This window comes from Petromyzon marinus, chromosome 22 (genome assembly GCF_048934315.1).
Source record: "Petromyzon marinus isolate PM22_M1 ecotype Great Lakes invasive population chromosome 22, UKy_Petmar_22M1.pri1.0, whole genome shotgun sequence".
Taxonomy (NCBI): domain Eukaryota; kingdom Metazoa; phylum Chordata; class Hyperoartia; order Petromyzontiformes; family Petromyzontidae; genus Petromyzon; species Petromyzon marinus.
The window spans coordinates 8100255-8126338 of record NC_133688.1 but is presented as its reverse complement, the minus strand read 5'-3'; the positions used below and the strand labels follow the sequence as shown (position 1 = coordinate 8126338).

The 26084-nt window shown below is 46.9% G+C and overlaps 1 protein-coding gene across 7 annotated transcripts in view; it reads right to left on the bottom strand.

Annotated features, from left to right (window-relative positions):
• Window positions 1–26084, bottom strand: part of FANCA (FA complementation group A) — a 137790-nt gene that overhangs the window by 92443 nt on the left and 19263 nt on the right. For all 7 annotated transcript variants that reach the window (XM_032959126.2, XM_076068687.1, XM_076068686.1 and 4 more), the window contains 8 exons: window positions 24204–24316; window positions 23278–23339; window positions 16886–16919; window positions 16570–16630; window positions 14695–14807; window positions 9845–9921; window positions 7837–7978; window positions 1020–1153 (listed from right to left, as the gene is read on the bottom strand). In XM_032959126.2, the coding sequence (XP_032815017.2) occupies window positions 1020–1153; window positions 7837–7978; window positions 9845–9921; window positions 14695–14807; window positions 16570–16630; window positions 16886–16919; window positions 23278–23339; window positions 24204–24316 (736 nt within the window). The remainder of the gene's footprint in view (window positions 1–1019; window positions 1154–7836; window positions 7979–9844; window positions 9922–14694; window positions 14808–16569; window positions 16631–16885; window positions 16920–23277; window positions 23340–24203; window positions 24317–26084) is intronic.

The following is a 26084-nucleotide window of genomic DNA, read 5'->3' as shown; positions in this document are numbered from 1 at the left end:
TGTTCTGTGATGTCTGTATATTGCTCGCTAACGCAATCGAGCACGTTGCTTTTGTAGTGACATAGAAACGGTCACTTAGCAGCACAGCGCTGGCTGCTGGCAGGGAAGGGGATCTGCAGCTGCAGCAGCCCCGACTGGCAGAAGGTCACGAGATAGACCAGAGAGGGATGTAGGGGAAAGGTTACCGAAGGGGGTACATCGAGAACCTGCTAATAAGTTCCAGAAGTGGGGCGTGGCCAGTGCGGAGCCAGACAACGCTGACAATATAAGAGGGGCCCCGGGAGGGGACCTCGGGGCTGTCGTTTGGAGTGGGATCCCGTCGTGCTGTTGGAGTCTTCGCCGCCGTCTCCATCTTCACCATCTCGGCGTCGCCAGTCAGGCAGTCTACCAGCTGTCCTGACTGGGAACCGCAGCTACCCAGTGTGAACTGTTAAGGCCTTTTAATAAACAAAGTGTCTCCTACTCTTAGTGTCTTCGAGTCACTTTGAAGGAGGAGCCTACTTGTATGCTCTTGCTTAGAAAACCATGTGTTTGACGATTGCCAGACTGATGCAGCCTTTACACCGGCGCTCTGGCGAACCCCGAATTCCACATACTTATCACCGGATAGCACTGTATATTTTCTCTTGACTTAAAGCTTTCGTGACTGCAGGAATTCATACTGTTTCTTTCGGTAAAGTCACGTAGATATCTTAAGACGATTGCTTGTGTTGCGATCGAAACGTCGTGATTTTTTATTATTTGTATTATTTTTCTATCAACGTGGCTTTACCGAAAGGCCCAAAGAGTATATATATTTTCTGTTTTTATTAGTTAAGTCACGAAAATTTAGAGAGCAGTATTTTCATTGCTTAATTTTTTGTATGTAGTGGATAATGTACTGTACGTAACATTTGACACTGAAATCAAGCATAGCTACTTTTTGTTTGTCATGCACATGGTGCCGATTGCAGGACTAGTTACAGCCTTCGGAAAGGGTTTCCAGATCGCCAGATTCGCTGGATCAGCCGGGAACTCACCTGGAACCACCGCGTGTAGCTGGTAAACCCCCCAGCGGCACCCAACGCTGCCTGGCGTGCCAGCAGCAGCGCCAGAACGAGGCTCTCCACCTCGTAACTGCAGAACGCCTGCGTCAGCAGCCTCCGCAGCATGTCTGCCGGGTAGGAGCCGCAGGCACAGAGTTACGGGCTGCAGTGGGGATCCTTCTCTTACCAAGCGCCCCAAGAGGACTTTCAGGCAGTTTTGGCAAGCCGCGCATTCCTGTTCTTCTTTTGCATGGCCTATGAAAGAACGATTAGACATTCAGTTGTTAAGTGATTTACCCATTCGGATTGGGTGGTAGGATGACTCAGTGGAAACACTTGTGCCTCATGGCAAGTAGTATGTATGTTCTCCCCCTGTTTTCCAGAGTGTGAGTGTATGTGTGAGGTTGTGTGTGAAGGACACTGCTACTAGCCAGTTGGAGGCAGTGGCCCTCCAGCAACGTAGGGCAGGTGATGCTCACAACAACGATCGGTGTGTTGTATATGCCGGGTATTGAAAATTTGAATGCAAGTAATACAATATAAATGAAATTTGGAAAAATGTGTAATTATCCAAATTTATGTTAATTGATGTGATTATGCACATAACTTATACTAATTCTAGATATAATCGTATTAATTTATGCGAGTGTATGCGGTTATGCTAATGCAAGCCATTATGATAATTAGGCTCAACCTCGTGGTCGAGGGTAGTATCATCAATCGAGATCGTACAATTAATCGTATGAAGTTATGCAGGTGTGATGTAAGTATGCTAGATTAAACTCGGCTTCGTTGTCTAGGGTTGTATTATCGATCGGTATAATACAATTAATCTCGCTTTAACATTTACTGATCATGTATTAGTGTGTTTATGTCAGGTCTCCAAATTCAAATCTCAACATAGGATACAGTTCTTATAAATAAGATTATTATGCATGAACTCAGGAAAGAAACACTCAAACACTTCTGTGTTAAGCAATTTTAATTTCTAAACAAAACCTTAACACTCTAATATGCGATTCCCATGCTTGAAATTGTCAACACAGTACTCCAGGAGATGTTCTCCTCATTGATCCATACTTAACCCTCAATGATTACGTTGGTTAACCGGGTAACAGAACAATTGATTACTTCCTCAGAGTAACACGAGCATATACGGCAACAGGAACCAAAAGTCCTTAAAAATTCATGCAACAATTTTCATACGAAGGCAATAAAGAAACACGTCCCAAAGGCTATCAATTAATTCGTTTGTAAGATTATGCAATAAAAAAAACGAACTAAAATACTTCTAAATGACCGTATCCACGTAACTCAATGGGCAGCAATGTTCTCACGATCACTTGATATTTAATGCACCACCTTGGAATGGCAACCCTTCTTGATTTGTCCCGATATGCGTGTTGTGGGTCTTCGTAAAGCAGACGCCGGGTGATGCGTCGTGAGGGTGTGGGTGTGGGGGAGGGTCATACAAACGGCTTCGTTGCTTTTATTGCTCGGGGCGTCGGCTTAGATGCTCGTCCGCTGGCAGATACAGGCTCTTTCCACTGCTGGAGTAGCTGCATCGGCACGTTGCTTGTCCTTGAAGATGCTCGATCACGCTTGCCGCTGGTCCGCTGGCAGCAGCAGGCAGCGGGTCAGGCTCTTTCCCCTGCTGGATGAGTCAGAGTCGGCACAACGCTTGTCCGCTGGCAGCTGGCACCCTTGCTTGGTGGAGCTGGTTGCGCTGGTTGCGCTGGTGGCACTGGTGGCGCTGGTGGCGCTGGTTGCGCTGGTACGCGCTCTTTCTTGCTCCGTCTCTCGGGTTGATTGCTTGACGCTGAGAATAACTTTTCAGCGATACTCTGTTGGGCCATGCCGAACTCAGCACAGAGCATCACCTCGCCCCTCCTCTCTGCAATGCACCACACGCATTGTCGATCTCGAGGCCATGCCCCGGCTGGCTTATTGTCCTCTTCTGAGCTGCTGTGTGTCTTCTTGTCGAGCTGATGGTCGCCGTCTTCTACCGCTGGTAGCTGGGAGCATCGAGCTGAATTGTCGAGCCGAATTGTGTGTGTCGTGCTGCTGTTTATATCCGAAAAATCTCCCCTCTGCGCGTCTCTTGCGAGAGGAAAAAAACAGATGCTTACTCCGTCTGCTCTCTCACAAAGGACCGGAATCCCTTTGATCTTGCTCTGTGTTGTGGGAGATGGATTGTCGTGTGTCCGTGTGTATGTGTGTCATTTATTAAGTCATCGCACATCCGTGGGCACAGATGGCCCCTGCAATAAAGAGTAATTTCCCTCGCTCTAGCGTTAAATTATTTTCTCTCCCGTGCTGCGGGAAGACAAAGACGGCCGGGAGGCTCCCTTCCTATGGAACACAGTTTATCTTGGTTGTGTAAGCTTGACCCATCTCATCTCATCTCCTCTGGATAACCCTCGGTTTAACTCTGCACAATTATCATCTTGGCTAACGTTTCCCAAGATTTGTGATTTAACATTGTCATCATTAGATGTTACCTCCGGTATTTCAAGGGTTTTATTAACTTTTGCTCCCCGTCTGAATCCAGGCATCCGTGCTGTTATGCTTGAGTTATTATTTATTTTATTTTTAATGTCCTGAGTTTAAGAGGTAAGTTTCTTGACTGTTGGAATTCATATTCCTTGGTTTTTGTAAGGTCATGTAATGGCAAGATGTAATGTAATTTAAGGTGAATAACGTTAGTGTTAATATGGAATTAGTATTTTGGTTTGTTTCCCGAGATTATTCCTATGTCAGCTTATTCTTGTTGTTGAGTTTTCCTTGGACTTTTTGTTAATTAAAAATAAACAAATCCTGTCTGTCCGGTTTTCGCCGCCCTGGAAGCTGTGAGGCTTTGAGGAATTCCACCCCCCCTTCTCTTTGTTTTATTACTTTTTATTGCTTATCTCCAGGCGGCCTGTTGTGTGAGGGAAGGGGGTTGTATCCCCCCTTTTGCCCCGGAGTTTATTATTTAATGGCCTTTTACGACCTCCAGCTGCTTGGGAAGGGGAGGTAACGGTTTTGAGGGTGTTTATTTATTTATAGATTACTAATTAAAAAAAAATTAATCGGCAAAATCATTAGGAATATCAATTTTGGAAAAGGCCTATATATCCAACAGGAATGCCGGGCAGCTAAAATGCAGCAAGTTCGCACAATAGGGGGCACAACTGGTGCATCTGCCAGTTATCTCAGTTAGCCAACCAATGGCACCTGGCTCTGTCCCGTAACCTCCTGTCAGCGAGCCTTCGACACTTCACGTGGCCTCAAAGTGCACCTGGCCTGACACAGGCGCCGTGGTGACGTCACCACCACTTAGTGGCAAAAGGCGGGTATTGGCGTGTGTATGTTAGTTGAGTGCTTGTACGTTCCCCCCTGTTCTGTATGTATTTACTACGAGTTATCTGGTTTTCGTCCATCGCATGTGCGTGCATTTTGCGATGGGAGGTTGTTTGGCCAACTGGCATTGGCCAAACATCCCAATGCTAAAAAATTACCTGGAAATTACTCAATTAAGAATGCACACAGTAGCAACATCACCCCCTACTGAAAAAAACTTGGCAGGACACTCTTGAATCAGTCTTGAGAGACTCATGGAGGCTTTTCTTGGTAAACAAGTTGCAATATCAATCATAGCCCACAGTACACGGTCTGCTTACATGCTTACCGCTATGATTGAAATATTTTCCTCCCACTAAGTATATACAGTAAACCTTCTCTATCTATGTTCTTGATAATGCTCTCGAATGCATAAACCTTGGTCAACAGGAAAAAGGGCTATGTTCCTGGTACGAGTGAACGGGGGGGGGGGGGGGGGGGGGTAAATGGTACATGTTTAATAATAATTACCACAAAAAATAATACAAAGAACAATTATGTGTTTTTTATTACCTTTGATGATGATGGTGATTTGACGACAATGGAGATGGTAGTGATGAATTCAGGAGGATGACTCGAGAGATAAAGGTGTTTGAGGGAGTGCTCGCCGCAACACACTTTCTCTGATACGTACTTGCAGTCGACTGCAAGTACGTATAAAGTAAATGTAGACACTAGCGAGTTCTGAGCGGGATGACTGCGAGACTTGAGGACTAAGCGGGCAGCCGAGGAGGCGTGCCCAATCTTGGCGGCAGACCGTTTCAAATGTAGTAACAACATTCTGCACGCACCTCCCCGGTGTGGGTGGTCTGTAGGCACTACGTACAACTCGCGAATACTGGAGTCCGGTGGGTAGCGAATAGGGAATTGGTATACATTTAGTAACTCGCGAATCCAGAAATCGAGCATAGCGAGGGCTTTTTTTGTTGTTGTATGTTTTATTATTATTATTGGGTGCAATTGTGAACAGCCATATCAGACATTAAGTAGATCTAATCGGCATAACCACTGGTTCACTCCAGGTCAAAGACTCAGTCCTACAAGGCGTGTGGTAAAGTTAGGAGATGTCTTGGCTTTGTTTTTTGTAGCAATTGAGAGTATGGTTCAAGGGTTACTGGCCCTTCACCCCCAGGCACACTTGAGCAGTATGGTAGACATATAACACTATACGTGACCTGATCTGAAAGCATCCGAAGACTCGTCACAGATCATGCTCAGGAATGAGCCACTCGGTCAGTGCCGGATAAAGATAGTGCAGGGCCTGTAGCATATGTTATAAAGGGGCCCTACATTTACTACTATAATGAGCCAAGAATGTCTGTGTGTCCTGCGCGTGATGTCACTCCACGTCGACCAGCCCCCCTCATTAATAATCATGAACAGGTTACGTCCTCCACATGGACCCCCCCCTCATTAATAATGAGCGGGTGATGTCACTCTGCATGGAGAACCCCCCCTCATTAATAATCATGAACAGGTGACGTCCTCCAAATGAACACCCCCTCCTCCCTCCACCTCAGCGTCAACTTATAACCCTCACTACAAAGGCAGAACCCTCACGTCACGCGATCTCTGTAACGCTATTGAGACGTAGAAGTAAAAAGGATGTCATGATGAACAAGGGATTATAACCTTCAAATGAAATAAGTCTGTGTCACCGCAGCCTTACAAATTGCACATGAATGGATGCAATGAATATCATGTCGCGGTCTGCTTTTCGCTTGCAAGTTTCAGATTAACTCCAATACACCCATCCTTGTACGGGGAGAAGGCTAGTTTAAAATAAACCACGTAAACATTAAAACACAAATTTTTTACTTGCCTAGTAAAGTAATTGTATTTTTTCATTTGCTATACAGCCAGATAATACGACAAATCACTAACCTTAAACACCCAGTCAATCATAAAAGTTGTCGGCATTATAGTACTATAGTAATAGAGCAAGTGCAAAGTCACTGAACCGGAATTGATAGCGTGAAAGCATTTAGTGCGGGGCCTTTGAAAGTGCGGGGCCCGTAGCATATGCTACTTTTGATATAAGTATAATCCAGCACTACACTCGGTCAAGGGTGGGGGTGACCAGCGTGTTTGTTCTCTACCCCCACTACCCCTACTATAGTCGGTGACGTTTTGGGGCAATTAACCTTCCTCATAGCTACACGTCGAAGGGTGTGCTACCAATGAGGGCAATTCCCAAAATGTCACCCTAGATTTTTCCCTATGAAGGCAAAAGTAATTCACGAATGTTTTTTGTATTATTCGGGCTGGTGCATGCGCTGAGGACAGCGGTTAAATCACTTAGGAGGTGCACAGAGAATCCGCAGGCTCACAGAGAAAAGACACAGGGATAAAGCCAGACAAGTGGCCTATACATGCGGCGACACACAGACAACGACACTAAAAGAACCGAACAGGAAGATACACACACAGCCAGAGAAGTCAATCCCGCTTGACATAGACACATGCACAGGGCACAATCACACAATTACAAAACACACAGATACACCACAGGCTGGGCAAGCAAGCGACATGACCCAGAAGTTCCGAGTTTCAGGGTTTAGTCTCCTGGCTGTGCCAAATGGCGTTTGACCAGGAGACGTCAGAGATGCCTCTCCCCCACCCCCGAAGCCTCCAGCACGAGCTTAGTTTTATCTTTTCTGCAGGTTTTTTTGGTAATTTAGTTTTAATGTGGAGGGGTCACCAGCCCCTCACACCCTTACAGAGCCCCCGTTGGCCACTGTGGCTACTGCGAGCACCATGAGGGAAATGGACGATTGATATACCCCCCCCCCCAAGTGGCATTGCTTACAGCCACCACAGCATCACCGACTGGCAGGCACCGAGGTGGGGGTTGTTTTGCCAGCCGAAGAAGACGAACACGCACGCAGATACACACACAGCTAACAAAACAGATAAAATTAAAATTACAGAAACGTCCAGAAAGACAAGTTGCCAGCCAGCCATAGAGACACAGACAAGGCACAAAAAGAGAAAGACAAAGAATCCCCCTATAGCCTCAACAGTCTGTTGCGGCAAAGGCTATTAGCGAGCACCTATGAAGGCTGGAATGGCACACAAGAGGGTGGGTGGCCAGCACCACGCCCGGCTGCCTTTGTCTCCCTAGTGGCGATGTTTAGACATCGTACCAGGTACTCATTTGAGGCCGAGTCGACCTTGGAGAGGCCCCGAACTTGTTCAGATAATCGTCACTGTTGTTGGCCGCGAGCGGGCATCGGACTCAGGTCGCCGGATTCATAGCGCAGCACGCTAACCGCTACACTCCCGCTTTCCACCACAAGACACACACAAACAACAAGACACACTCACAAACTCACACACAAGACATGCTCACAAACTCATACAGACAACAAGATAAACACAACCACAGATGTATACAGAACATAAGAAACAAATAGAGAGGCGTGCGTGCCTTGCAGCAGGACGTGGGCCTTTGGGAAGCACGCGAGCAGTGCGGAGACGCAGGACAGCACGGCCGGCCAGTTCAACTCCTGTGTACCCAGGATGCTCTCAAACTGAGGTATCAGCTCCTCCACGCCGAACGGCAGCATCAGCTATGGGAGCACAGGAACAGCACGCAGCGGTTATAGCGGAGTCACAGCACAGAAAAGGATTCCCCCCCCCCCCCATAGTCTGAATAGACAATTGGGGCAAGTGATGTTTGCGAGCACCTATGAAGACCAGAACGGCACAAGAGGGGGTGGGTGGCCAGCACCACGCCCGACCGCCTTTGTCTCCCCAGTGGTGATGTTAACACACTGCATCAGGTACTCATTCGAGGCTGAGTCGACCTAGGAGCGGCCCATGACCAGTTCAGATAATCATCACTGGTGTTGGCCGTGGGCGGAAATCGGATTCGGGTCGCCGGGTTTGTAGCGCATTGCGCTTACACTACACTACCGCTGCCCAAGTCATAGCACACAACACACAGCATCGTGAGATATTCATGACAGAGACACGCAGACAGGCTAAGAGACACATTAAGAGGCAGATAGGCAAGCAGAAAGGCAGAGACACACACAGATATAACCAAAATACGTAGCGGCCGAGAGACAGGCACGGAGATGAGTAGACAGATTAAACATGAGACATAGGGACAAACAGGCCGACAAGCAGACAGGCATGATGGAATGATAAATACGCAAGACAGACCGACTTGACTGACACAGATACAGACTTAGACAAACGTATGCACAAGGACAGACAAACCTGTGGGCATACAGCTAGGGAGACACGCAGCTAGGGAGACACGCAGCTAGGGAGACACGCAGCTAGGGAGACACGCAGCTAGGGAGACACGCACATAGAACAAAGACACACAGAGAGACTGGGTATGGAGATAATGAATGCCTGTCATCCAGTGACGTGGAGACAGCGTTGTTGGATTGTACCGAGATCATGTACAAGAGATACTAAGTCGCCATTGAGGGCAGTACAGAAAGTGGGTTGGTGACCAATTTGTGAGGAGTGTTTGTACTCCACACATGATTCGGTTTTCTCTGGGGAAATCATTTATTTCCTTCCACACATCCAACCGCACGTGAAGGAGGTTTGTCTGATTGACTCACAGTGACATTTACCCCTCTGGTAAATGTTGTGAGTTTACTCTCTAACACACAACTGGTGCGCTGGACAAGTACCTAATTGGCATGTTTTTTTTACGTGACAAACCTCACTAATTGGCTGTGTTAGGTGGTGAGGGGTTTAACGACATTTTAATTTACGCAATCTACCCCAAAAAACCTCTTATGGACACGTGAAGGACACGTGAAAGACACGTGAAGGACACGTGAAGGACACGTGAAAGACACGTGAAGGAGACGCATCGCTACAGCAGTCCGGGTCTTCCCGTGTCCTCACAACTCGGTGCTGCTTCCAAAACCATTCCCGGTTACGTCAACAGTTGACGAGTTATTATTGTTACGCTTGTTTATCCAGGAAACGTAAGGTTCTGACCCGACCTCTTACTGGACATCTGTGAAAAAGAGCTTTATAGCTCATTAGATTCATCCAGTAAAAATAATTACATATTCTGAATATGATATTCTGAAAACCTCACTGAGCCTCAGGACTTATTTTCAGAAGCGTCCTACCAAACTTTCACAGTCGAGGGGCAAGGTTGCTGTTGTGTGTAATGCCAATTAAGTAATTTGTAAGGTCATTTTTCAGTCATAGGATGTTTACAATGTCTTTTTTTTAAGTTACAGGAGGAAATTGGAGAACCCAGAAGAAACCCAGGCAGAACAGGAGGAGAACATATAAACTCCATACAGAAAGTAGCCCGAGACGGGAATCGAACCCAAACCATTCGAGGCGCCACACCGAGGCAAATTATATGTATTTGCGGTATGGATGGCTCGGTGCAAAAGCATGTTAGAGGTTGAATGAAGAATGACCGATGAATAAATGTTCACACTTACCTGTCTATAAATATCAAAAAGAAACGGCGGCATCTTTGCAAAGCTCCACTCTGCCTGCCGAGACACAGCGTCGGCAACTGCACACAGAGCGCACAAAATACACACAGCCAACCACACACAGTCAACCACGCACACACCATCAACCAACCACACACAGTCAACCACGCACACAAACAGCCAACCACGCACACACCATCAACCAACCACACACAGTCAACCACGCACACAAACAGCCAACCACGCACACACCATCAACCAACCACACACAGTCAACCACGCACACAAACAGCCAACCACGCATACACCATCAACCAATCACAAACAAAGATCCCCCATATAGCCTTAACAGACTGTAGGGGCAAGTGCTGTTAGCGAGCACCTATGAAGGCCGGAACGGTACACGAGGGGGTGGGTGGCCAGCACCACGCCCGACCGCCTTTGTCTCCCTAGTGGCGATGTTTACACACCACACCAGGTACTCATTTGAGGCTGAGTCGACCTAGGGGAGGCCTGGGACCGGTTCAGATAATCGTCACTGGTGTTGGCCGTGAGCGGGAATCGAACCCGGGTCGCCAGGTTCATAGCGCAGCGCGCTAACCGCTACACTATCACTCCCCACAAACAGCCAACCACACACATACAGTCAACCACGCACACACACAGCCAACCACGCACACACCATCAACAAAACACAGTCAACCACACACATACACAGTCAACCAAGCACACACACAGTTAACCATGCACGCAGTCAACCATGCACGTACACAGTCAACCACGCACGTACACAGTCAACCACGCACACACACAGTCAGCCAATCACACACAGCCAACCATACACAGAGTCATGAAAATGTGCACACCCAGTAAAGCCACAAACACATGCACAAAGTCTGCAATTGGTGCGTGCACCAAGTGTGTGGATGAGTGTGCATTTACTTCTTCCTTCGTATGGGTGATATAGATGCAGAGCAACAGCTACAATTTCATATTCAGGCGGTTAAACCAGATATCGACGTCAGGAGTGAGCGGAGTGTATCGCTGTAATGTCTCCTTCGTATTTGTGGATTGGGCATTACGTCGTTATATGTTGAATGGTCTGTTCTGGATGACCATAGTCGTAGACTGAAGAGTTTTTCACTTTCCATTTGTGCATCAGGTACCTGCATCTGCCATGGTTTGTACAGTGCATGTGGTTTAGGGTAGACCATGAGCTTCGTGGAAGATCAAACCCAGAGATCACCTGCGTTGGGTCTTTCACAAGGTGTCTGTTTGCGACTTCTTTGAACCCCATTCAGCTCTCCAAGCTTCATCGGGGTTGAACTCGGATTGTTGAAGCTCATGGGTCCAAAAGGGCTTACGTGACTTCAAGCGATGACGAGGGACGTTATTGAGGTCCTGATGAATTGGAAGACAACCGTTTTCCTCGATTCGTAGGACTTCCTGGAGAGTTGCAGTGTTGCGGTGGGGGGAGATTTGTGACAGCACGGGCAGCCAGAGTGTTGGGGTTGACTTGAGGGCTCCAGTATTTCACCGCATTGCAGTGTTCAGGTTGGACAAGAGCAAGTCACGTGTGACCACAGTACTCGGCTACAGAGTACAAAAGGTGCCCTCACATTGATGTCCGTAGGCTCCCCAGCCTGTGCTTCTTAGTTTCTGGACCAGGTTGACCCTTATATTCTTGGTTCTTTCGGTAAAGTCACGTTGAAGTGAAACAATAAAATAATAAAATATATATTAAACAATAAAATTATCACGACGTTTCGACTGTACTGTTACAGTACTGTACTGTTACAGTCGAAACGTCGTGAGAATTTTATTTTTTAATATATATTTTATTATTTTATTGTTTCCCTTCAACGTGACTTTACCGAAAGAACCAAGAATATGAATCACTGCAGTCACGAAAGCTTTAAACCAGGTTGACCCTTGTTTTGGTCTTGACAGCTACCTTTTCAGGTAGCCGTGGAAGGTTCGCATATGGTCTAGCTTCACTCTGAAATAGGTTGGAGTGGGGTCGTGTCACACAGTATTGCCGCAGGTCACTTTCAGATTAAATCCTGTGACTGTTGTTTTGTGGGGATTTGGCTTGAGCCTCAATTTCTGGAAATATTCCCCCATGGTGGTTAGGTCTTGGTTCAGAGTGGATCTGATGTTGAAAGTGGCTGCTTGCCTTGCCAGGGCAAGGTCATCCGCATCAACAAATCTGCATGACTCAGTTGGTGGCATGTCACTCGTGTAGACATTGAAGATCGATGGCGCGAGTACTGAACCTTGTGGCAATCCATTGTTGAGGAACCGGGGTGAGCTGGATTTGTTGCCCATATAGACAAGCAGTCGCCTATTGCTCAGCATCATCCATATCAGGATTATTGTTTTGAGGCAGGAAATGGTCTTTGCGAGCTTCAACATCAAGCCCTTAATCCAGACTGTGCCGTAGGCCAATGATAAGTCCACAAAGGCTGCGCCGGTCTTGGATTTCTTCCGGAATCCAGCCTCGATGTGTGTCACAAGGGCCAAAACTTGGTCACAGCAGCTGCATCCAGGCCAGAATCCTGCTTGTTTTTCAGGATCACTGACTCAACAAGGGGGCTGATTCTCTGAGGATGATGCATTCCAGGAGTTTTATAGGTCATGCACAGGAGTGATATCGGTCTATAGCTTCCTGGGTAGTTGGTTGACTTGCTGTGTTTGGGTATGGTAATGACCATCGCCTCCCGCCATGCTTTTGGGATGCATCCGGTTTTCATGGTTTTTGTGTACAGTGTTGCCAGCCATTGGAGTCCCCAAGAATCTAAATGATGGAGGAATTGTAGGGGGGAATCGCATCTCTGCTGACAACCTTGCCTTTCTTCATTGCACCCAGACCCTCCCTCACTTCCTCTGTGCTGATGGTGGTGGAGTATTACGAAGAAATTGAGGCCATTGTCTGGTGTAATTGGCAATGGATGTTTTTCTTGAGCGGTCCTTTTGTGTACTCCACTATATTGGAGGCCATCGAGTTTGGCAGGACTCTTGCAGTCCAGTATTCTTTTGGATTAGCAGCACTCAGGCATCATAGTAGAGCCCAGGCATGGTGGCTTGTGTTTGTGAAGTCCAGGCCTTCAAATAATTAAATCCACCGCTGGTGTCTGGCTCAGTCTAAAGACTTTCCAACCCGTGAGCTGCCTGATTGGTTGTACTGTCGGAGCAAGTCCTGGGTCTCTTTTGTCATATAGGGAGTAAGTGGATTCTTTCCAGAAGCCTCGGGAATGCTCTTCGTGGCGGCTGCAGCAAGGAAGCAAATAAACGGTGATAGCATGCTGGTGTTGCGGGAAATCGACTCACCACTGTCTACCGTCTCCTTATAGTGGTCCCAGTCAGCTTTGACCAGGTTCCACCTTGGTAATCGTTTTGACACAATCACGAGGATTTCAATGCCAATATGGGCAATGACTGATGGGCCTAAGTTGACTTTTAGGGAAGCTTGGGAGTATTTTGCAGGACGTGTGAAGTGTGCTCCCACTTTGATCTTTGGAAACGATGGTGGTAATGTCAGGGTTGTAGTCGCATTGTCAGTGATCAGAGTGGAAGGTTGCTTGCTGCTTGGGATCAAAAACCAGGTGCAGATCATCGGCGGAAATCCAGTCGGTGAGGTCTTTGCCGTCGGCCTGGTCTACTGCATAGCCCCACATAGTATGCTGGGATTGATGCACTTGGGGGTGCTGGCCTTGGCCACTTTGAATTAGGGGCACTGTACACGTCAGTGAACTGCAGCTATCCTATCTTGATGCTGGAGGTGAAGGTGGCTTCTTTTTCAGTTGGTGGGAAGGCTTACAACTCTGTGATGGTGTTCTTCATGTATATGGCCAAGCCTTATTTTGAGTGGTAGTTGCTACAGTCGTGACGTTGTTATCCATGGATGATAAGCCACTTTGTTGAGCTATCATTTGTAGCCAGGTCGTTTCTTAAAAATAAGTTAATACCTCAGTGGGCTTTGCCTGGTAGGATGGGGATGGTTTAGTTGTATTTATGTTTTCAGTCATTTGTTTACCTTTCTTGTACTTTGCACTTCTATCACGTGGTGTTGTTGTTGTTGCATTGATTGTTGTAACGTTCTTACCCGCCCCTACTGGATATCTGTGAAAAAGAGCTTCATAGCTCATCGGATGCCTCCAGTATTAATAAATATTGTGATTCTGAGAAGTCTTGGAAGAGGTGGTCATACCCACACTTGACCCCACCGCACGCAACCTGTCAATCGTGATTGTGGGAGGGATTTAAGAAACTTGCCCGTTGTTTAGCACCAAAGGATGGAATTGAACCGGTGACTTCTGGATCTTTGCAAGTTCAATGTTGCTGACCATTACACCATCGCAGCTCCATTCATTTCTCGGTTAACATGGGCGGATGCGTTGTGTTTATTGTGAGACGTTTCTAAAGGCAAAACGGTGACCAGCGTCTTAGCGGTGCTTTTTATCATGCATAAAAAAGCGATACTCACAACAGTGATCGACCTCATCGACGTATGCTGAATGAGGTGGCTACATTTAAAATCAAAACTCAAGACCTATTTCTTTGTTGTAGCCTTCTGATTTGACTCTGGCATCTTTTGATTATTTAACTATTTAATGAAATGTTTCCCTTCTCTTTATGTAATGTTATCATTCTACGAGTATTCTTTTTGTTTTTGTAAATATTTGTTTCATCATCTTAACTTGGGTGATGTGGCCTTAATCTTTGTGGCACGAAAAACGCTCTACAAACGACGACAACGATGATGATTATTATAACTACGGTGAGCGGGTCACTCGGTGAACCCGCTTGCAGCGTGCCGTGAACATCCACACGAAGCATGGTGCACATAGAACCTTTGAGCCGGGGGTCGTGGCTGAGGAGGAGAGAGAGGTGGCGCGAGCAGAATGTGCGCAGTGCGGGGAGAGGCACGGAAGGACTCAGGGCGACGAGCTCCCAGGGGTTCAGCCTGGACACACAGGACACACGGCAGTGAGCGGCAGGGAGCAGAGATGACCACTCATAGGCAATCTCTCAAAGGCAACCTCACACAGAATCCCTCTCTCAGACAAAGATAAAATTCCCCATTATAGCCTCAAAAGACTTTTGACGCAATTGCTGTGAGTGAGTACTTATGAAGGCCGGCACAGCATAGGAGGGGGTGGGTGGCGAGCACCACGCCCGGCCACCTTTGTATCCCAAGCAGCGATGCTTACACACTGTACCAGGCTCTCATTTGAGGCCAAGCCCACCTAGGAGTAGGCCAAAGGACCAGGTCAAATAATTGGTAGTGAGCGGGAATCAAACTCATGATGAACTTTTCATGACCAACCTCTCATAGACAAACTATCACATTTACTGCTAGACAACCACTCAAATACAACTCACAATCACTCATACACAACCACCCACAGACACTCAAGACAGAAACAACTACATATAGTAAACTCTCGATTACATAAATTAATAACTCAAGGATTTTCCCTTAAGCCCAAATTAATCATCCAAAAACAGTAATACATTGTTATTCTAATAAAAGTGTATAACAGGCCACGTGCTTAAACCGAACAAATATCTGCTCTGGTTAATCCGAAATCCACGTAATCGCCTCCACAGTACAGTAGTTGCATATCTTTACAACAGTGGGTGGAATTTGATCGATGTTGATTGGCATGGCTCTGCTATCATCCACTTAGTGGGCCGAGTTTTTTGCGCGGGAGCAGGGAAAGTGTCACTGAACACACGCATCGCCTTTTGAAATAAAACAAAATCAATGCATTCTTTACTACAATTTTCTTTATTCATTAACAAACAAAATTTTCTTAACTTAAACATAATTTATATCTATATTAGTGATTTTTAGCATAGAAATCCACGGAAAATTTCTATTTTTTTTTATTATCCTCGATTTTGAATTATCCGCAGCAGTCCTCCCCATCAAGTTTATCGTTCTAATGTGGGAAAAAAGAGACGATTGTGACCTGCAGTGTGTTGGTTGAACAGTTCGGACAAGATTAAATAATCAGTGTCTGGCGGACTGAGTGAAGGATACATGGCAGTAGCAATACAATTGTGACAAGGAGGTGACTGATCACTGATGAGCGAGTGACTGGAGTGAATTGGTGAGTGCTTCAACCACCCCAAGCGCTTGAAACTTAATTATTTCAAGAAAGAGGTAGACAAACTGGTTGCTTGCACCCGATATGTCACAACAGGAATCCAACTTCTGCAGAATTTGTGCTACACACGTTCAGAGTTCAAGAAGCTTCATGTCCATCTTGGCAGCTCAGCGGCAGAACACGAGAGGCTCACAATCGGAAGGTTGTTAGTTCAAATCCTGGTCGGGGTTTGACTCGGCCCACCAAACTCAACGAACTTTGTGCGGGCAAGTCAACAGTGGTTGTCCCCTTTGGATAGAATCATAGCCCCCCCTGCCGCCCGTCATTGGAATGTGGAATTTGCACCATTGGCTCAGGGGTTGGAGACAGGAGAGGAGCACTCCCTCAATGCGCACACGTGTACAGGAACTCACTTTGACCGAAGAAGTTTTGGGCCCAGAATAGCAAAGCCCAGCTTCTTCGATGCCCCCTTAGCCCCATTAGCAACGCAGTCCAAGAATGAGCACCCGGGTGGGGGGGCGCTCCCGAGAGGCAGATCAACGACTGTGAGTCAGTGGCCCCCCCCTGCCAGGGAAAAGTTTTTTTTTTTCCTTTCCCTGTCGCGGCACTCACCTGGGAAGGCGTCGAGCCGGGGCCGGCGGTGGCGCGCCGCTCACGAGCTCCGCCGTGCAGCCTGCCGGGGAACAGAGACGCTGTGAGGGTGATGCCCATGCACGGCGCCGGCACCGCTGCAGACTTCCAGGGGACTGCGGCTGCCAGGCTGTCGCCGTCGTGAAACCCGTAAAGACTATCGGAGAGCAGTCTGTCTATGGTCTAGAGACCCAACAGAAACTGGTCTGTTTGTCTATTGTCCAAGGACCCCAGAAACCAGTCTGTCTGTTGTCTCGAGTCCCCATCAAAGACAGGTCTGTCACTCTGCTGTACTCACCGTGTAGGAGTAGATCCAGTATCTGAACACAAACCTGTGGACACAGTGCAGAATTCGAGCATAAGTCGCGATGATATCACGCAAAACGTCGACGCAACTCATGGAGATTACTGTCCGTGGTTAGATCACGTTATATTGTATTCATGAGCCTTATTCCTGTTTATTAGATGGTCACAATTTACAAACAGGCATTCTCTTAAGCAGAAACAGGGAATCTGGACTGTACTGTGCTGAACCATTAACACTTAAACAGAGTGAAGCTGTAAACAGTTGCCAAATAGTGTAGCTGTACTGGGCTAATGATCTGTAATTTTGCTGTAACCGCTGCAGATTGTTATATTATTATGCTTCATAATAAACGTTTTTGGGTTAGATCATGTTATTTATAAATGTGTCGTAACCCTCCACCACCCAACATGGCCAAACAGTAAAAAAGTGTCACGTTTACGAAAGACAAATAGTTCACTACTTTAGCCCACCGGTGTGTTGAAGAGTGATTCAACATCATTTACATTTTTTGAGTACGACGTTTCGCTGGTAATTACATCCAGCATCATCGGGCAATTTGCCAGAATGGTGAAGCCCTCCACTTGCTCCCGGTCTTAAATAGAGCAGCAGGGTGATGTCATCATTTAACCCAATCTGGTGCAGTGATTTGAGGCAGAGAAGGGGAGGGAATTGTAATTATATAATAGATTGGTAATCATTCCATTGTTATTAATTAGTATTTGTTTCCCCTATAAGGAATTGTAATATATTTTATTTAATAATACGCTTCCAGGCCGCACGAAGCCTGTAGCTGTCAGAGCGATTAAAGTTATTTCTATTTATCTCAATTTCAATGGATTCTCTAATTAGTCTTGCCCAGTAATAATTTGTTTTACTTCAACGTTATCAAAATCAATTGGGTGTCCTTGTTGACAAGCATGTTCTGCCACTGCCGACATTAGTGTTTGAGATAATTTAATATTTGTTTGGGGTTACGCTGATGTTACGTCCCGTCTGACCAATTTCGCATCTGCCACATAAACAATTAATCCGATATACACCTTCTGTTAGTAATTTAGGCAATTCATCTTTAGTGCAAGATACTCGTTTTTGAATTTTGTGTACTGTACCAAATTTTACTTTAATGTTTTGCTTTTACAAAACATGGGCTAATTTGTCAGTTACTTCTGAGATATATGGTATTTTAATTGTTGTAACAATCTGATCGCTTTCAGCAGTGTTGCTTTGCGTTCGTGATTTGGCATTCAGTGCTCTGTTAATTTGAGCATTATTGTAACCATTCTGTCGTAGTGCTTCCTTAACATGTTTAATATCTCTCACTAGAATTTAACCATCTGACACTGTTTTAGCCCGATGTATGAGTGTCTTGATAAGAGAGGACTTCTGAGCTGGGTGATGATGTGAATCTGCATTCAGATAGGCATCAGTGTGCATTCGCTTTCGGTAAACGCTGTGTGTTATTTTTACATTTATACCATGTCCAAGCAAAATATCCAGGAATGGGAGTGTATTATTCACCTCCATTTCCATGGTGAACTGGATGGCCGGGTTTTGTGCATCGAGATGATTTAGAAAATCATTAAATGTATCTTTAGCATGTAGCCATGTTTTAAAAAAAGTCTCACGTGTTAAGATTTCTTTAGTCGGGTTCCGCCGAGTTTTCGCAATTGGGGGGGAGGGGTGGCAATATCGCTATGTACAATCCGAATAGAGAAAAATCTGCAAACCCCAAAGCATTGTGATGCTTGGCCAATATCAGTTACATATGTAGTGACATCGCTGGATGTCAACATGCTGGGTGCAGAGCCGGCCCTAGAGGGGCACGGCGTGCGGTATAGCGACATCGCGGACACCACAGTGGTGTGGGTGTAGTACCGGCCCTAGAGGGGCCCGGTGAACGCTGATTGATAGCGCTGGGTGGCACCACGCTCTGCGTGCAGTGCCGACCCTACAGGACAGGGTGTGTGGGTGCCGGCCAAAGGATGAAGTTATTTGAGGCCATGGCACTCTGGTTGACCCGGGAGGACATGTGACCAGTTAAGTCTACAAAGTGGCCCCAAGTGGGGGCTAGGGTTGGTCATGCGATTGGGACCCAGATCCTTCCCGAGGATTCTGGAAGGTGGACGTGGCCAAGGGTGGAGCCGGCCACGCCACGGGTCCCGAGAGGGACCGGGGTTGTTGTTCATCCTGAAAGAAACCCTTCGTCTACCTTCTCCGTTCAACGAGTCTCCAACACGTGGACGTGGGCCGAAGCTGTTGGTCCCGGTCCGTAATAACAGTTACGTTGTAACTAGTGTAGTTAGCCTGGTGGTCACCACCATAGGTTGTTATTCTGTTCAGGGGAAAGTTACCCCGTGTGTTGGAACTGAATAATGTGTTGCCTCCAAGTCTACGTCTGCGACTCAGTTGAACCCATTACACATATAAGAATAGGTTTTACTTTTTCTGTCAATAAAAAAGGTTTTAAGATGTTAAAACATCCAAACTGAAACCTTTTGCAAGGAATCATGTCTCTGGTGTGGACCAATCAGTTTCAAAGACAATGCATGTACTACCAGATCATGTTTTTTCATGCATGTTCACCACAATTATATGTAGTTAAATGCAGACATGATTCCTTGCAAAAGGTTTCAGTTTGGTGTTTTAACATCCTAACACCTGCTTTATTGCCAGAATGGGTAAAACCCATTCTTATATTTTGATACTGGCAAGGGAGACCCCATGAAATATTGGTGACATTGCATTTTTTTTTTAGTAATGGGAGGAAACTGGAAACTGGGGGACATCCATGCAGAACATGGAGAGAACATACAAACTCCACTGACAAAAGGCAGGCACCCTGGTCAGGAACCGAACCCAGGTACCTCCTGGCATGAGGCACGAGTGTTCGTGTTACGAAGATTACCGCCCCCCACTGCATCACCATGCCAAGCCGGGTGGCGGCACACGAAACTACCGCATCACCATGAAGGTAGGGTTGGTGGATCGTGTCTTGATCATCACGGCTACTCGTCGGCTGTAGATGTCTCCAATTGAAATCCCAGCACTTTCTTGCAAATGACGAGAACCCCATTACAACATGAAAGGAAACGCAGGATGGAAACAAAGACATGTTAAACCTTTTTCATTCCAATGACGTACGTGTCCGTGTGCGTCATTAATTTTTCCTCCGATTGTGTTCCGATTACGTACATATACGTCATCGGAACAAAATCGAATCCCAACGGAAACAAAAGTAAAAGACCACGAGGGAGGGCGTGGCACAGTTTGGCGCCAGCTATCGTAGAGTGCGGTCGTGTCACTACAGTTCTGTGCGGCGAGTACAGCACAATGTCTTTGAAAACAGCAGCACTTCGCCCCTCTAAATAAAATTAACGCTAATCGCTTGCACATTCTGAGATTCAGCGGTGAACGGGACACCACCCTGCAACTTACAGACATCTCAAAGCAGGGAAGGGTTAACAGCACCCAAGGTGTGCTGATCACACACAGCAGGAAAGTACGACACCCATATGTACGCCTTGCATGTCACGTGAGCACCGCATATCACGTACAAACAGTACGGTCACATGTTCGGCTCTGTTGAGCTGGTGGCTTAGAAATGGTTGACAGCATCGCGCAGCTAATGTGAATACTACAAGACATGCACACAAGGCATGGTGGAATTCGTGCTTTCCCGCAGTTTGTTAGCATCACAACTCTGCCCATTGTTGAATCTACAATCAAGTTTTTGACCTGCTTTTTGGAATATTTAAGTGAGGTCACCTAATTGGCACAGGGCGTTCTACAAATTCTCCCAATTTCCTCCCACAAACAAAAAAACACTCGTCAACTGACCAAACAGGACCCTCATGAAATTAATCTTCAGACTCTGGCAAGGCTTACCACCATAGATGAGAGACTATTGTTGTATTACTGATGTAGCCAGTGTGAGCTCGCTTTCGATGAATCACACGTAAAATGGTACATTCTGCTAGTTGCTACGCGGAACCAGGTGCGTTTTTATTATTATTCTAAGTGAATGCAACAGTGATCAGGGATTGGACCCAGAGCCCCCATGCGCTCATTAGAGTACGGGGCATGTCGCCAATAGAGATTTTGGTGGATTTCGACATGAGAAATTGAGCTGCGGTGTTGTGACATGGAGGGTGTCTCCGATCACTATGGCAGATACACACAATTGCCCTTCTGAAGAAGACTCTTGAAATAAACTTTTGCCGTTTCACAAACCTCTGGTGCCCATCTGTTGTGGAGTGGCCCCACTTCTTCGGAGGACAGAACACAGAGTCACTACTCACCGTCTACGAACTTTACATTTTTTATCGTTGTTGTTGCTATTTAACCAACCTGTTCCCCCACTTTGAAAGGATTCACGACGGGAGAGGGGACAGGTCGGATCGGCTACACTGAGCAGGGTAGATCTGTCCACAGTGCTAGAGCAATCGGAATGTTGTGAGAGATCAACTCCCAACCAGGGTCGATAAAAATGAGTACCACTTTAAGAGGAATCGGGAGATCTTCCATGGAGAGACTAGCCAGTGCTGATGTAGACAGTGAGACACTAAAGACATTTAGTGCTTAAGGTAAGCAGAGGCTGCATTGCACTTAAGAACCCTATAAGAAATGAAAGCAGGAAGGAAAAACCAGCTTACCAACTTGACGGCAATCAAGAAAAACTGTCTGTGGCTCCGATGGATGTTTAATATGACCAGTGCTATGAAATGTCGAGATTTAAAGGAAATAGGAGTTTTAGCCGGTGCTGTTTAGATTCAGTGTGGCAAGTGACATGCGTTCTATTCCAGGCCACGGGTAACACCAGTTGTGAGTGATATCAGAACCGGTCCCAGGACCTTGCCTACATAGCCTAAGCTTTCAAATCGAGTAGATGGAGCCGTGTGTGTGAACTTCTGCAATGGGGAGATAAAGGCGGCAGATGTGGTGTTGGCGACACCAAGCCGTCGTGCACCATTCTGGCCTCACGAAGCTGTAGTGTTTATAATGACGAATAAACTTCTTATGAGGCACACTCTGTTTATTTTCTTTCTTATCTTACACAGTCCTTACCACTCAAAGGGGTATACGGTCCCCTCCCCCGATACTCGAAGAAGGTACAGCCTCCGGACTTAGCGGGACCTACACACAGGTCTCTTGCTAACCTAAGAAGGCACAGCCTCCGGACTTAGCGGGACCTACACACAGGTCTCTTACTACCCTAAGGAGGTACAGCCTCCTGTCTTGGCGGGACTTACTCTCGAGTCTACCGCTATCCTAGAGTCCTCCGGCTTGGACCTAGGGGAGGCTATCTGACCCACCGCTGGCCCGGTGGGTCTTGACCACTGGATACGCCGAGCCTTAGCCCACAGAAAGGCTGGGAGGCCGGGTCCAGGGTCCTGTCTATCTTTAGCCCGGGCTTCGGTCTGATTGGTTCTTACCAAACTGTGGCTACGATCCACTTCACCTCGTCTGACCCCAACCGTTATTCACACAGAGGTAACGCTGCACTACCCCTTTGATACCTAGTAGCAATGCAGGTTACCGAACAGTGAGTAGTTAGCACCTCTACAAAGCCACCACAAACAGCACTTTCCCTCCTCTCTTTGCAAACTGACCGACGAAGTGAAGTATGTTCAAATAACTTCCACAGCCCACATCCACTGGCGGGGCGTGGGGTGCAACGTACCCCTCCAATGATCCGATCGAAATCCCTAATTTCGATCGGATCATTGGGGTTTATTTGTAATAAATCGTCATTTTGCGCCCCCCACTGCCACTGTGTAGCATATTATTATGTGCCAGGGACTCTATGAGATGATAGGATAATAGTCTTAGTCCATAATTGGCAATGAGTAACGACAAAGCGGTTATAAGTGACTCACAGAATTGTGCGCAGTTGCGTATACAGTACACGACTTCCCTGAAGGCATACCTTCAGCGAGTGCGATGCCAATCACACACACGTCGAATAAAAAGCAAGGGACAACTCCTTACTTACTAACAACTTCTCTATCATTTTTCCATTGCTGGAGGGGTTGCCCCCCCCTACCTGAAAATCCTGGCTCCGCCATTGCCCACAGCCAGCAGCGAATTAACAAAAGGGGCTGTCGATGTACGTGTTTATAATTGTGGTGTAGTGAGTGGGCCAGCCGTAGTATGACTGGCTCCACAGCACAACCAGTCCCTCTTTGTGCGGAGAGCCAAAGCATCTTGGCCTGGCCAAGAGCAAAAAAAATCTCCATTCTCCAACACCAGATTCACAAGTCACTCCCACCGCCGCCACTCAAGCAAGCCCCGCATTTCCCAACGAGCCATGGTCAGCGCGAGTCCGGCGCAAGCAGGAGGCCCATGCTGCCCCCCTCAGCAGGGTGGGCAGAGCGCTCACTGACCTGTTGACCTGTGTCCTGGCCGGCATCTCCATACCCAACCCGGACCAGTTCGACCAGCAGTCCTGCTCGGCACAGATCGCACACGGGCACAGGAACCACACCACTCAATGGCACACCACGGAATGGTTCTCTGCAGCAGAGCTGCGCGAGTGTAAGTGCAGGGCGAGGGGTTGTGAGCACACGGCGTTCAGTCTAGGTTTGTGTTGTGCCACATCCTGGGTCGCTCGGCCTAAGATGAGCACCTGGTGTGTGTATGCAGGTGGTGTTAGATGTCTGCTGTGCCAGCCTTAGCTAACGTTAAAAAAAAAACGCCACTTTTTTCAAATTTTTCTTGCGTGGTTTTCACACCTGATGATGATTGCTTGTGTTGCAGTCGAAACGTCGTGAGAATTTTAATGTTTTATATTTTTATTATTTTATTGTTTCCCTTCTACGTGACTTTACAGAAAGAACCAAGAATATAAACGTGTTGTTAAATCTCCCACCACCTGACAGCCAATTAGTAAAGGTTGTCACGTAAACAGAACGTGCCAATTAGTAACTAGTTGAACACGTAGGCGTTCGCGAACAATGTCATCCACAATACAGGTTCCTGTTTACGTGACAACCCTCACTAATACCGGTAAAAAAAAATAGTAACGAGTCCAGCACACTGGCGCATTGCAGAGTAATTACCGGCAAAATGTCGTACTCAAATTGTAAATGTTAAAGAATATCAAACAAATACATTCTTTATAACCAATGCTGCTTTTGACAAATTACTTTGGACAAATTACTTATTAAAAAAAGGTTAAAAGTAAAAGCAAGTGAAAAAAACGTCAAAATAAATTGGCGGTGATCGTTATGGGAGTCTGTTAAGGTAGCAGACAGGGAGAACGTATCATCAGGGGGAAGCGATCTCGCGTCATTGCTTCAAGGGTCCGCACCTTGCAGCGTCTCGCGCCGAGGGCTCTCGGTGCCGCCGGGCACGACGCTCAGCAGCTCCAGCAGCGAGGAGGCCACGCAGCTCCGCACTGCAGCTGCTGCATCGTCACTCCAGCTGGCTCAAAACAAAGAGAAAGATCCCCTGTATAGCCTTTAACAAACTGTTGGGGCAAGTGCTGTTAGCGAGCAGCACCTATGAAGGGTGGCACGGCGCACAAGGGGGTGGGTGGCCAACACCGCGCCCGTCTGCCTTTGTCTCCCTAGTGGCGATGTTTACACATCACACTGGGTACTCTTTTGAGGCCAAGTCCACCTAGGAGTAGGCCAGAGGACCAGTTCAGATAATCGTCACTGGTGTTGCCCATGAGCGGGAATCAAACTCGGGTTGCTGGGCTCATAGCACAGCGTGCTAACCACGACACCACTGCTCCCCAGCTGGTTCTACACACACACGTGTACACACGCACGTGCGTGCACCCTCATTAGCACCGCTCAAAAGTACACGTTCATTATATTTTTCATTCGTTACCCAGGAAAGCCTCGAGTGAGTTGTAATATTCTCTCTGAGAAATGTCCTGCCAGGTTTTCGCAGTCGAGGGGGCGATGTTGCCATGTGCAATCCTAACTGAGCAAATCTGCGGGTAACCCTTGAAAGCATTGTGATGTTTGGCCAATAACAGTTATATTGTATGTTTATTTTAGCAATGGAAGGAAACCGAAGACTGGAGGACATCCATGCAACATACAAACTCCACTCAGAAAGGCGCCCTAGTCAGGAACCAAACCCAGGCACCTCCTGGCATGAGGCACGAGTGTTCATTTTACACTGCACCAAAATACCAAGCCGGGTGGTGGCACACGACACTGCCGCATCACCATGGAGGTGGAGTTGGTGGATCGTGCCTTTATCATCACGGCTACTCGTCAGCTGTAGATGACCACAATTCAAATCTTAGCACTTTCTTGCATATGATGAGAACCCCATTGCAACACGAAAGGGGACACAGGATGGAAACAAATACATTTAACAGCACGCAAGGTGTGCTGCTTACAGACAGCAGCAAGGTACGACTCCCATCCATATCCCTTGCATGTCATGTGATCACCACAAGGATTTGTTTTGTTTAATTATCCAAGTGAACTGGTAGCACGCAAGGACAATAGTGGGCCAAGTATGCAAGGGCACATCCCCCCCCCCCCCACTACTGATGTTCACAACCTCACAGCCACAGACTACTTATTCTTGGCCGAGTCGACCTAGGGCAAGCCAGTGCCAGATTAATTTACCTTTGTTCTCTCAAGAAGTGCTTGGTCACTACAAGAAACCCAAGTTTCTTTTTTTATTAAATACACTCGGCTAAAACTGAAATGTCTTTGCATGGTTCAACTAGTCAACTCACTTATGGCGAGGTGAATGAATAATCATAATCGGTGCGTTAAACGCTTTTGACATGCAACAAGTTTATTTGACTGTCGGGTGGTAAAGGGTTTAAAGGTATCATTTTTGCCAGACGGTTACGTGACCCAACCCAAAAAAATCAACGTTGATGGGTGATTATGGCTAACAGGGCCAATGGCATGCTGGCGATTTCCCTCTTACTGGGTATGAGGGAATAAAAGCAAAGGTCACTCTACTAGCAATCCCTAAATATAAAATACAGCGGACTAAACTGATGATTCTTAACGGAAATGAGGCCCTCTCACACGAGCTGGTGGGGTTGCATTACACCAATTACCTGCAATGAGAATGAGATCGGTGCAAAACCGCAAAAACACAAAGAATCGCGTGTTTTTTATACCGCACTCGTGATTCCTTAAAAATGAGGAAACCTTCAAGCTGAAAACATAGCCGAGGAAAGGGCAGCACTGCACTGATGATCCCA